The sequence below is a fragment of the Silene latifolia genome, chromosome 4 (genome assembly GCF_048544455.1).
Source record: "Silene latifolia isolate original U9 population chromosome 4, ASM4854445v1, whole genome shotgun sequence".
Lineage (NCBI taxonomy): Eukaryota > Viridiplantae > Streptophyta > Magnoliopsida > Caryophyllales > Caryophyllaceae > Silene > Silene latifolia.
In genome coordinates this window covers 97,323,824-97,336,542 of record NC_133529.1, presented here as the reverse complement: position 1 = coordinate 97,336,542, position 12,719 = coordinate 97,323,824, and the positions used below count along the sequence as shown (strand labels likewise).

Genomic DNA, 12,719 nt, shown 5'->3' with positions numbered 1-12,719 from the left:
CAGGTCAACTATTATTAAGTTATTTATGATAATAATCGGTGTGAAATAATAAACATTCAGTTTGGATAAATTCGGAGTTGGGTCATGCTCGGGTTTTGAGGACGAATGTCAGGTCGGGTACAGATCGGGTCATTCGGGCCAGGCCAATTTTGCATAGGCTCGACCTAAACCCGACAATGCCCCGCCCGAAGCAAATTGTCGACCACCTTAGCGATTGGGCTCGTAAATAACCTGAACAAAAAATAACTTCCTACATTATCAAATTCCTCACTCCCTCCATTAATCCCCAATTTCTCGAGCTTCCAACAATGGCGGTACCAATTCACTCATCTACTTCCACCTCCTTCTTTCACACTACACCTTCAATCTCTCCTCCTTCCCTCAGGTATTTCCGCTCTCTTTCCTCCAATCAATCCTCCTTTCTACGATTCATAGTATAGATGATTAACAACATTATCTCATCTTTTACGCTTTTATTTGCAGTTGTTCTACCAAAGTGTTCGTCGGTCTTAAACCTCAAAATTCAAGTAATTACCTCATTTTTGTACGATTTGTATGATTTATACTTTTATTATACGCATAATTACATTTTTTTTCGTTGATTTATGATATAGTAGTGATTTGTTTGTAATTGAATTGTTTTAGGTCCTTTTGCGAATGCGATACCTAATTTGACCGCCGGATTCTATGATAAAGTATCGAAGAGTCTTCACTCGAGGTACTGTTATGTGTTTTTTCCCGAATGTTGAGATATTTTGATGAATGTTTGTGGTATTTGCGATTATTGTTGCTTTTGTGTGATTATGTGTGGAAAAGTCGGCGAAAGTTGTTGATTTGGAGAAAATGGATTGGATTTGACGAGGATAGTTTGTTTAATGGCTGAAAATTGTTTGATAGGGTTTGTTTAATGGTTGCAGTGAAATGTCATTAAACATATGCATTTCGAGTGTATTGACTGTGAGTTGTGATGTACTTCTGCAGTCGATTTTTCTATTAGTTCTCTTGATGAGTAAAGAGTAAGGTTGCATCACAGCCACGGACCGTCCTGTACCTTGTCTGTGGCGTGTTGGGTTGTTTTTTCATTTTGTACAGTGATAAATTAGAGTTCAGGACTGAAATGTGGACATAAAGAATTAAAGATAAGTTTTGACATGTTGATCAATGTCAAATTGTGAACCACGCTCGATGTAGTACCCGACTACCCGTGTTGTATGATCATTCCTTGTAGTGCAACTTGTGTGGTAAGTATTGTCTTAATATTGAGCTGCCTACGTCCGAACGTTGATACACTGGACTGGATATGTCCCCGTCAACATTGAAAAAAAAAAACTTAAGATGGGAAATATTTGTGACCGTGTCAAGGCCTTGGATTGAAGCCTTTATCCACTAATCACTATTAAGGCCCTAAAACATATGATATAGCTCGGAATACTAACCTTGGCACTTTCTTTACCTCTTGGTGTGCATCAGAATTCTACATTTTTGAAAGATTGAAGTAATTAAGGTCGTTATTGTAAGTGAATTTCGCGGTCTAGTTAAATGCAAATATGTTGAACTTGAAGGGATTTTTAAGTGTTAAAACTCGAAAGAGGTCCTTGCTGCATGGATGCAAATAAACTGGAATGGCTTGTTGTCCAACTCATAATTCTCTTCACAAGTTCAGGTGACGAGACATTTATTTCTTCGTGTTTTCAGATATGGCAGTAAACCGACACGAGGAAGAGTCAATATGATGCCCATAGGGACACCAAGAGTACCTTACAGAACCCCTGGCGAAGGAACTTGGCAGTGGGTTGATCTATGGAATGCTCTTGTAAGTTATACTTACTCTACCACAAACTCGAGCCTTTGAAGTTATCTGGCCTTCTACGTTCCCTCTTCTCCCAGACAACCACCAAAAAAAATTCTTTTTATGATATTTACGTTGGCATTTACATAAGATTGACAACTATTTTTCTTTTGCGCAGTTGAAATGAGGTTTTTCATTTTATTGTTTCCTTGAAATTTTGCTGTTGACCTTGGATTAATCCTTCTCCTGATTTCCAGTACCGTGAACGTGTCATCTTTATTGGGCAACACATAGATGAAGAATTCAGCAACCAAATATTGGCAACAATGTTGTATCTGGACGGCATTGATGATTCCAAGAGACTTTATATGTACATCAATGGTCCTGGAGGGGATGTTAGTTTTCTATGACTCTTGATAATTATATTTCTGGCTCTAAGGTTCCGTTCTTTCTGTTGATATCGGTATTCCTTTTCTATTTGCAGCTTACTCCAAGCATGGCTATCTATGACACGATGCAGAGCTTAAAAAGTCCTGTCGGTACCCATTGTGTTGGTTATGCATATAATCTGGCTGGATTTCTCTTAACAGCTGGAGAGAAAGTAATATCACCTCTTCCATGCGTCCATCTTTATCAATATTCCAATCTTCTACTTTGGTGTTTGAAAATACACAATGAATCTGATTATCTGCATCATGATGCAATAGCGCGCAAAGCATGAAAATCATCATCTAAAGAGATACCTTGTGTCTTGTTTTCTATTCTGGTTCTGCTCTCCGTCTGATTAGAAAAAAAGCTTTTGACTGTTCCTCCTTGCACTTGTGTCTCTTTTTTTTCGTGAGAGCGTGGGCTTATATATCGCTGTTCTCTAAAATGTCCCCTACTATTATTAGTTCCACCGACTTTTTTTTTTCTTGATTAGAATTCTGGAACTCGTGTAGGCTGTTTATGTAAAATTTTGGAACCCCTAACCTGATATACTTTCCCTAAGAATTCCGTTTAGTATATAGCTTATCGGTCGGTATCTGTCTTTCTTTTGTCCTTGCTACTTCTGCATAAGATTTCAGTAGTTTCATGCCAAAGCATTTCATAAATAATTATATTTGGTTCTCCAGGGCCATCGTTTTGCAATGCCTCTTTCACGAATTGCGCTACAATCCCCTGCTGGGGCTGCACGTGGTCAGGTATTTATTTATTCCTTTTGTATGCCTTTTATACTGGGATAATATCTGAGGCACCCTTGAAATATCAATGTCCTTACCAATGGCACCCCTAACATATGAGGGTTGTCCGAGGTATCTTCATTTTTGGGAAATTTGTGGAAAATTCACGTTGTTCAGTTTAAGCTACTAATAATAGATCGTCATTTTTTATCATCTTCATATAAATTCTCTTTTCAAAGACCAAGGCTCTCTCTCCTCACCATCTCCCTCAGTAATGGCAGTCTAACAACCTTAGCTCCTGCTAAAAGTAGCCATATTTGGGAACTTCATCTAAGCTTTATCAACTGAAAAGTTGCCATATGTATTGAACTGGTTTATTCCCAATATGATGTGCAAGTGAGCTTAGCAGAATTCAATATGCAATGGTTGTCAACATAGTAGAACTCGTGTGAGTTTCATAACAATATGACATTCATTGCCGGTCTCGGCCCTAATAAAGGAGGAGAATTGCGTTAGGTATGTGGCGGCCAGCATAAAAATAATCACAATATATGGACATAAATCATATTCTGAAAATCATTGGGGTTCGCAACTTCTCATTGATGATTTCAAAAGATGATTCATTTCCCCTGACTCGAAATCATTTTGAGATTAAGGCTTTGATAACGTCAACAAAAACCCATCTGTAATGACCTTGATGGTGTGTGAGAGATGGCGAAAATATAGAGGAACAGCTTTGGTGAGGGCGGGGTAGGGGATACGAAAGGAAAAAAAATACCGCAAAAAGTTTGACTTTGGTAGGTTAATTCTAAAAATGTGTTAACCTCCATAGTACATGTGTACCACGGATAACCCTCATAGGTCACACATGAGGGATGTCACTCGGAAAACTCAATTCCTGTGGGATTCCTTAGATAACTTCCTTTCTGTGTTTGAGTTCCTCGGGAGCTCAGGGACAATTCATTTTTTGTTAGGCAATGAGACTTCATTTTTTAGTTTCCACATTCTAAGCTTGTTTGTTTTACAGGCTGATGATATTCGTAATGAAGCTAATGAGCTTCTTCGAATCAAGGATTATCTCTACAAGGAGCTGGCTAAAAATACAGGCCAGACAGTGGAAAAGGCACGGTTTTATGTTTCTTTTTGAATGGATATGTTTCAGTTGCAAGGATTTGTTGAATGCCATGACCTGGTTTTTAACTTTTTTTTGTTCTCCCTATATTCTCTGATTTCACAGTGTTTTGGGTAGTGCAGATCAATGAAGACTTAGGTCGACCCAAGCGATTCAATGCGCAGGAGGCTCTTGAATATGGATTAATTGACCGTGTAGTGAGGCCACCTCGGATCAAGGCTGATGCCCCTCGTAAAGATTCAACGGCAGGTCTTGGTTAATGGTTAGTCATTAGTGTATGTGTGAATTTATTGAGCATTGTAGTTGAATTCTTGAACATTCTGACTTGTGTCCTTTCATGTTCAAATTTGTAAGGTTGTAATTTAGTTGGTAAAAACGTGTGCCATTATACCTTAGTATAATACAAATCCAACTTTCATTAATAATGCAGAGTTATCCACTTCATCTATGTCGTTAGGATATGGGTACGTTGGGTAGATCTGTTCTTCCCCTCGTATAATTTAGTCTATTTTTTAGGAATTTTATGGAGACTGTTGTACTTCAGTACGTTATGATGATTGATGACCACTTCATTTAGTCTTGTGGGAGACCGTTTTATGCACTTTCAGTTTGAGACCAATTCATTTTACAAAAACTCACACCTACATGAGACTCTCTATCTCTAATATGAGAATTCGAGGACTTGAAATTGGGTCACTTGGAGAATAGTTTTATTTTTGTACAACTGTATTTGGTGTCCCTTACACGATTATAGTATTATACAACATAGGATGATAGGAGTTAGAGACATAGTACATACCATATTCTTACATTACAACGAATAATGTGAAAAATACAGGATGGAATAGAGGAACATAAAAACAACCCCTTGATGAACTATCGGAAGTATTAGGATTTACAGACTTACAGTGTTAGAAGGAAAAAGAAACACCATGTGTATTGTTATGGCTGAACTCCAGGTAGGAAACAAAAAAAAAAAGTTCCTATTCTAGCCTCCAGACCTAAATTAGTTGCATGTTGGAATTAAGATTCGTCAGCTTTGCAGATTGGAAATAGGATGCATCAGGTTTGCATGTTGTCACTGAACCATTCTTCTTTCCATCCATTGATTACCTTAGTTATAAACGCCTCGATCTTCCTTTCTAACTCCGAGTCATGCTCTTCTTCATCTTCATCCCACCAGATCTCCCCATAACTGCCATCATCATCATCATCTTCATCATAGCCATCTGAACCATAATAATCTTCGTCACTACTGTTATTACCATCACTATCACTATCACTATCATATTGGTCGGAATCACTTTGATCACGACCACATTCCAGATCATCTGCATAAAGATTGCATTCATCATTGCTGCAGCTTGTTTCATGCTCCTCATGGGAAAAGCAGTCAGTAGAAAACAGGTTGAACTCATTGCTTGATGTTCTGTAGTGTTCCTTGCTTACTATTACAATAATTAAGAAGTTGAACAGCAAGTGAATGGAAAGACTGGTGGAGAATACCTTGTGAAGAACCTCCGTTATGATAGCCGAGAAGCGTAAAATAACGAGAATTGTGGCTATGGAGATGAGAAAAAAGACGACTACGCTCGAGGTAATCCTCAAACTCCTCATTCCCTTTAAGGGTGTTTTTTGTTTCGCTGAGTAGCTTAGTTAGCTTTGTAAAGAAAGTTTGCATGCCTTGTAAAAAGCTGGGGCCCTGTCTTTATAGAGGGGGAATGTTTACATTGACTTGGCTACCTAAGGAGCTTTTCATCGAAATTTAATAGCTGGGGATAATATTATATTTATGTTTTTATCTTGACTTGGTTGCTCTGAAGTATAAAATAGATAGTAGATAGTTAGGAAGAATATTATAGAATTGTAGGTTTTAAGGAGCCGTTGTCCTAAATATGTGGAAGTCCTTCCAAGAGAAGAATAGTACTTTCGTCGAACATTACTGTTGTGCTAAATATTATTTGTAGGAGGGTGTACTTAAGTGAGTCTTTGAACCCTACTCATTGCAAAAGTTTGACTTGGGAAATATAGGTGATTTTGGTAGTAGTTTATTGAGGTTTGAGTCCTGATAGTAATTTCTGTAGTAGTTTATAGTTAGTTATCCATGTTGGTCTTTAGTTTTGTATTTCCACTGTCACCAAATGTCTCTCCACCAGTTTTAGAGTTCCTTTCCCTTCATCCTTTCCTGTCCTCAGATCGATGTCTCATTTGATCGATTTCATCCTGATTTTTTTCTTGACATATACTCTATGTTCAAGCCATTTAACTGTATTGAAAAGTGTCTCAGTGTGTACTGAAGTGTAGGAATCAGTCATTTTTGAATCATGTACAAAATTACAAATCATCTGGGTGATCTACAAGATAGTCTGATTATGCATATTTTACATTTTTTCTGTGCCTTCATATATGTTCGAGCAAAATAAACACAAATATTCGTGTTCGGCGGTTTTACACAAATTTATTGTAAGACGGAATCTTTAAATCACTTTTGTTTAGCTACTAATAGAGTTGTGTTTAGATCCGTTTTACAATTATATTAGTGTAAAATCGTCTTACACAAGACTAACTCCCACTTGCCATTGATTATAATGTCTACTTTCATCAAGTTGGTAATATTAATATAGATATAGAAAGTAGAAGTTTCTGAAACTCCAAATTTAGACACAACCTCGTGGTTATATTCCGTTGAGTGTTCTGTTTTGGGCGGTGCATGTCATTTTTGGTATACAAGTTATGTGGAGCATACAGGTAGTCAAATATTCAATTAGTGCGTGACCTAAACACTAAACAGGCACTCGAATGTCAAACCACCAACTGTTTCACTGAAAATACATTATGTTGACCCAAATGAACTATAGGGATAAGATTTATAACATTATAACGTATCAACTAACAATAAGAATGCACATTGTACCCCGTGGAAGAGTAGCTCAGGACGTTACTGTCGTGAAAATACTCGTATCTATATTTTCAAAGATTTTCTAATTTGTCTTTCCAAGAGATTTAATGAAGAATTGAAGAGCAGTGACCATGGCTAACAATATGCGGTTTGGATACAAAGTTTACAATTTTCTACACTACACAACCATATAAATTATAGACTAAGATTCTACCTAAACTTCCTAAACAATCAAGAATAAACAACATTAATAATAAAATTAAAACTGACCATCCATGTTTCTTTACAAACTATCATGTGATATACACACAACACAAACTCTATTAATCGATATCGATATCGACACACAAATTTGGTCAGTTGTAGCGTCTCTTATTAACACCGTCGCTTACCAAGGGTCTTTAATTAGGGGTTTAGCCTTCATGATAGGAGTCATTATGGTCAGTTGACCCATTCTTCGTGTCTTCATGGAACGATGAGTATCTGCTAGCGGAACCGTGATTGTGAGGACCCCCGTAATTTTCGTGTACTCCGACATTGGAGAAGTTAACTGTGGATGTAGGTGCGCCACTGATGATGAATTCAGATTTTTGCTTCTTCGGGTTTTGCTCATGTTGGTTTCCAGCTAAGAAACTTCCTACGACAATCTGATGCCAAAAGAAATTAACGCGGTAAAAATGAGGATTAAGCTTTTCTGATAATGTCATCAAGGCTTAGAAACAAGTATGGTGAACAGACTGTATTGGGCATTACGAAGATTGTTACTCCTATTAGGTATTAGGAAGAATGAACAACGGGTACGAATGATAAAACTTGCATTACATAACTTTCTACACAGATGACTTAGACTAATAGGCGAAAATGTAAATCTCTCTGGAAGTTGCATTGATATCGTATATTCGTTAAGTGTATAACCAATATTTTAGTTGAACAATTGGATTTGGGAAAGATCTTTAATTTGGTACTAAAAAGAGTGTACGAAATGTCGACAATGTATAAACGAAACTATCAGATACGGCGATACGTGAGAGTATAGTATTACCTGCACAGGACTAGAAGCAATAAGCAATCCGGCTACACTTCCTCCGATAACACGGCCGTCAGAATTTGCCAAAGAAACACTCATCCCTCCTGATCTATTCCTAATCCCGCCACTTTCTGAGGGCATAAATGACCCCGTTAAAGAAAGTATCTCAAAACGTCCCTGTTATGACACCAAAATGTAAGAAATATATTAAAAGACAGAAAGGGTTTTTGGTTTTTGTGATGATGTGAGATTAGATCTATTCTAATGTCTATGTATATACCACAAACTATGTTTGATAGTAGATTCCTTAAACCGAAAAAACATGTAAAGACACTAGATCAGCGAAAAACAGATATTGTTAACAAATACGGTTGAGAGAGCAGTTTTAGAGCCTTGAAGGAATGGTTGAGAGAATAGTGAATTTTAACGGAATCCTAAACAAGGAAATTCTAAGAATGAAGTACGAGAAAGCTGAAGATCGAGTTAAGAACATTTAAACTGATCCAGTATACATACCTATTGGTCAGCAATAGAAAAAAAATGTATATTTTTTTAAAATGTCAAATTAGAATAAGATGTAGGACCTCATATGTCAATGTACCCCCAGAAGAGTTGGGCTGACGAAGAGTTACACTGGAAATCACTCCATTTGCAGACAGAATGCATATGGCTCGAGGACCTTGTTGAGAAAATGACATGACCTTCATCGTCACATCCTAAACCATCACAAACAGAAACTCGTCAAAGGTGTTATATGAGTAGAAAAACTTCAATCATATACGCATTTACTATTCTTATTGTACGGGACCATATTGTATGTTCTGTAACATACTACTTATACTTGATTTAATGAAACTGGATAACAATTTGCCTCCGAAAAACTGGTCATACAACAGATTGAGCTGGAAACGAGCTGAGAGAACTAAACTGGGATTCTACATAGATAGATAGATAAATCTTTGAACTTAACACTGCGACGTACAACTATGAGGGTCTAATATTTACCTCACCGGCCTGGGCTGTGATGATATGAGGTGTGAAATTAGCTCCGACAGAACAAGATACCCATTCACCTGCAACTATTTAATACAAATGTCAGTTCAGATTGTAGCCGACCCGACAATCTGTAACTGAAAAAGTAACATGTTCTGAGCGGCTAACTCTTTTGCTCGACTAAATCGTATTTGTCATAGATAGTACTTCTGCCAATTTATCAGCAGTCCTAGATCTTCTTCAGTTACTAGAGGACCTATAATAAGGCGGTGGGGGACTTGGAAATTGTCCCTTTATTTAACCTCCTTCGCCTATGTTATTACGAGTTTTAATATTCGGCATCTAGCAGCGTAAAGCCTAAACTCAGTCACCCAACAACTAAAAGAAATGGCCGAATGTTATAAGCATACACACAAGGCAAGGCGGAGAAAATATAGGGCGCAAAACGTTTAGGGAGCACATATACTTGCACCAAATGACCATATCCTCTATAGTACAATCCCAAAAGAAACCTTTTAAATCACATGAATTGATGAAAAGGTCTACATTTATTTGCACACAACCCTTTGAAAGCTACCTTTTAATACTCCGTGTCAAACAAGTGGACATATTGATATACACATGTCATATATAGATGTTAATTAGCTTAGCTGATAAAGTTATGAGAGGTGGTGCTCATGACCTAGGTTTAAATCACGTCAACACTAAAATTGTCCTTGTGGCTCCCTTTAGACCCAAAAAAAAAAAAAAACACGCAAGCCATATAGACCAAGTATAAGCTTTGCATTGGCACTTGCAGCAGTAGACTTTATATCAAACCAATCATTACAAGCAAACCTCCCTATTAATTCTCTGACCCTCCCAAACATCACAAAATCTCATTGAAGACGGGCGATATTCGTCACAAGCTTGTGACGGATACCGTTTCCTCTCACAAAATACCCATTAAGAAGTGAGTGGGAAGACACGTAAAGTCTTGCCTTGTTGTCCCCCTCTCACAAAATGTGAGAGGTCGTAAAACTGTGTGACGGATTAAATCCGTCACAAAGCAAAGATTAATGCCCAAACATAATACAAAAGTTCCTTCACACAACTCCAAAAAATAAATAGACCCTTCTGGAAGATTCCTACCTCAGACAACTCAAACTTTTCTTTCAGAACCTTGCCTATTATTTTGGCCCACTTTACACTCTTTTGAGTCATCAACCAACCCCACAAAACTTCCTACGTCGGAGTATTTGTATGAGACGATCTTAAATGACAGAAATCATCGTAAAAGTTATTGGGTTAGTCTCATGAGTAAACCGTCTCAAATAAATATTTGCTAGGGTTTATCTGAAATCCATGGAATAATCGGAGGTAAATTTTAATCGGGTGATAATTACCGGGGAAGTTAATTACTTGGGTGATGAATTCCATATAAAAGTAATGATTAATGAAAAGATGTTTTACTCCCATAATCATAATCCCGGGGTGGGTAATGTATTACCCCTTTATGAGGGTAATAGATTCGAGAGGTGAATAATTACTCGCATACCAAATATGGAAAATACACCTTACATATGACTCCCTATTCATTTCTTCCATTTTACCTTCAATCCAAGCAAGTTCTTAATGTTAGGGGTAGGGAATCAGGACTCAACCTTAACCACTAAATTAAAACATCTTCATAATTAGTCAACTTTATTAGCACAACTACCTAAACAGATCTAACACAAAAATACATGTGACACAACAACCCACTTCCTAACTAAACATACACACAAAAAATCACCTTAACTAAGTTCATGCACCACCAAAACACAACCAAAAAACACAAAACAAGATCATATTCAACATAAAGTTAAACAACACACACCAATATTCTCAGCCTCAATCTTAGGCTGATGCTGCTTAACCACCGGCGGCGGTGCGGCGGCGGCAACAGGCTTTATCTTGGGCCGTTTCTCAGAGGAGAAATCGATAACGGCGGCGGGGCCGGAGACAGAAATGGGCTTAGGGGAAAGGGCCAAAGTCAGAGGCCCATCAGGCCCATATTTTCTGGGCCTACCTCTCTTCTTCTTCGAACCCATTAAAGTGTTTGCTTCGGTCGCCGGAGCTCCGGCGGATCCGACTGCCGGAGCTCCGGTAAAGTCGGACCTTGGAGCAATATGGTAGTCTGTAGGTGCATCCGATCCTACCACTGTTACTCCACTACTTACTCCTTTTATTGCTTCCATTTTTTTGCTATTTTGTAGCAATAAATATAAATTATTTTTATAATTATCGAAGTGTGAAATTTATTTGAAAAATAGAGTGAATTAAGGGGAAATAAATATGAAATTTTTTAAAATCAACCCATCAAATTTTGAAGAATGAAAGCTATTTAATTTGGTGGAATTTTGTTCATTTTGTATAGAATAAAAAAAAAATGATGATAAATGTAAGTGATGTAATTAAGAGAAAATTAAGGAAAAATTAAGTAATTTAATGATTGATTTGAGTAGAAGCTAAGCTTGTGAAGTGAGAAAGCTCAAATCTTTGTAAATGAAAAAACATTTTCTCAAATTTTTGGTATGAATTTTATTTTTATTTTTATTTTGATTTTTGGAAAATGGAAATTAATGTTTTTGAGTATTTTGTAAGAGGGTTGAGAGGAATTTTGGGGAAATTAGGTGTAATATTAGGTGAGGTAAATTGGGTTTTATAATTATTGATCATCTTAAAAGACATTATTATTAAATGTTTACTTGAAAAAATAATTGTCTAAAATGGGAATAATAATAAAATAAAAGGAAAGAGATTAATTATTGCATATTTGATGACTATAAATTAATAAATCAAGCAGCCAATAATAATTTATTATTTGGTGAATAAAATAAAGAGGTAATGTGCGTTTTGGTGAAGTTAAATGGTTGGTGCACTAAAAAAAAATACTAATAATCAACAAAAAAAAAAAGAATAAAAAATAATAAGGTAAAGTTAAATTAGGTTGCCAACGCAAAAGGACATTTCTTGGGAGATAAGGATAAATCAAAAGCAGATCTACAAGGAAACAATTTTAAATGGTACTAATTGATTATGACCAAACTAGTGATACTAATATTACTAATATACTATTAACTTAATTAAAATATAAAATATAGTGATTGTTTTTAGTTTTCTTTGGCTAGCCATTTGTCATTAATCATTTTTTTTCGTATTTGCTAAATCCCGCACATGATTTTACTTAATCCCACACATTTTGTCACCTTATTCCGAATTTACCCTTTGTTAAAAAAAACAACTTAAAAAAATTCTCTCTTCTCTTCCTCCCAACCCCAACCAAATTGCTAATAAGTTAACGAATTATGAATCTTAATTCGCACATATCAGAAGTAATTTCGCCGTTCTATTAACAAATTTATTAATACACGCCTTTTAATTGATTGAATGAATGCTTTTTTTTATTGTAAAAAGAAGGATTTTTACAATTAGGGTTTGGAATTTAGGAATTTGGGATTTTGGATAGTTGAAGGGGTGGTTGTTGGTGGTCGTCTTATTGGTCGGGGTTGTAATACTACGGTTTTATGGGTCTTAGGGTACTCTATCGAGTAAGTATGGTTTTACGCAAAACAGTAGTCTGTCTGATGGGTACTCGATCGAGTAAGCTTGGCACTTGATCGAGTAAGGGTCACTCGATCGAGTAAGCCACTTACTCGATCGAGTAAGTCGGTTGACGGGTGATTTTCGACGGG

The 12,719-nt window shown here is 36.7% G+C and overlaps 2 protein-coding genes across 3 annotated transcripts; one reads left to right on the top strand and one right to left on the bottom strand.

Moving 5' to 3' along the window:
- The first annotated feature begins 226 nt into the window (after positions 1 to 226).
- On the top strand, positions 227 to 4,521 carry LOC141653617 (ATP-dependent Clp protease proteolytic subunit-related protein 2, chloroplastic). The gene is made up of 9 exons (XM_074461447.1): positions 227 to 385; positions 484 to 527; positions 646 to 718; positions 1,696 to 1,813; positions 2,047 to 2,184; positions 2,274 to 2,390; positions 2,905 to 2,973; positions 3,980 to 4,075; positions 4,207 to 4,521. Exons 1-9 carry the CDS (start codon positions 309 to 311, stop codon positions 4,342 to 4,344), a joined length of 870 nt encoding a protein of 289 aa, XP_074317548.1. The 5' UTR covers positions 227 to 308; the 3' UTR covers positions 4,345 to 4,521.
- Positions 4,522 to 7,086: 2,565 nt separating this feature from the next.
- Positions 7,087 to 12,060, bottom strand: LOC141653616 (AT-hook motif nuclear-localized protein 1-like). 2 transcript variants are annotated; one of them, XM_074461445.1, is made up of 5 exons: positions 10,862 to 12,060; positions 9,016 to 9,089; positions 8,595 to 8,726; positions 8,026 to 8,187; positions 7,087 to 7,630 (listed from the first exon to the last, which is right to left on the bottom strand). In XM_074461445.1, the coding sequence occupies exons 1-5, from the start codon at positions 11,220 to 11,222 to the stop codon at positions 7,397 to 7,399; spliced, it is 963 nt and encodes a 320-aa protein (XP_074317546.1). In that variant the 5' UTR covers positions 11,223 to 12,060; the 3' UTR covers positions 7,087 to 7,396. The 2 variants fall into 2 exon arrangements, with proteins under 2 accessions (XP_074317546.1, XP_074317547.1); XM_074461446.1 differs by having other exon boundaries at positions 9,016 to 9,083; positions 10,862 to 11,604.
- Between the last annotated feature and the right edge of the window lie 659 nt (positions 12,061 to 12,719).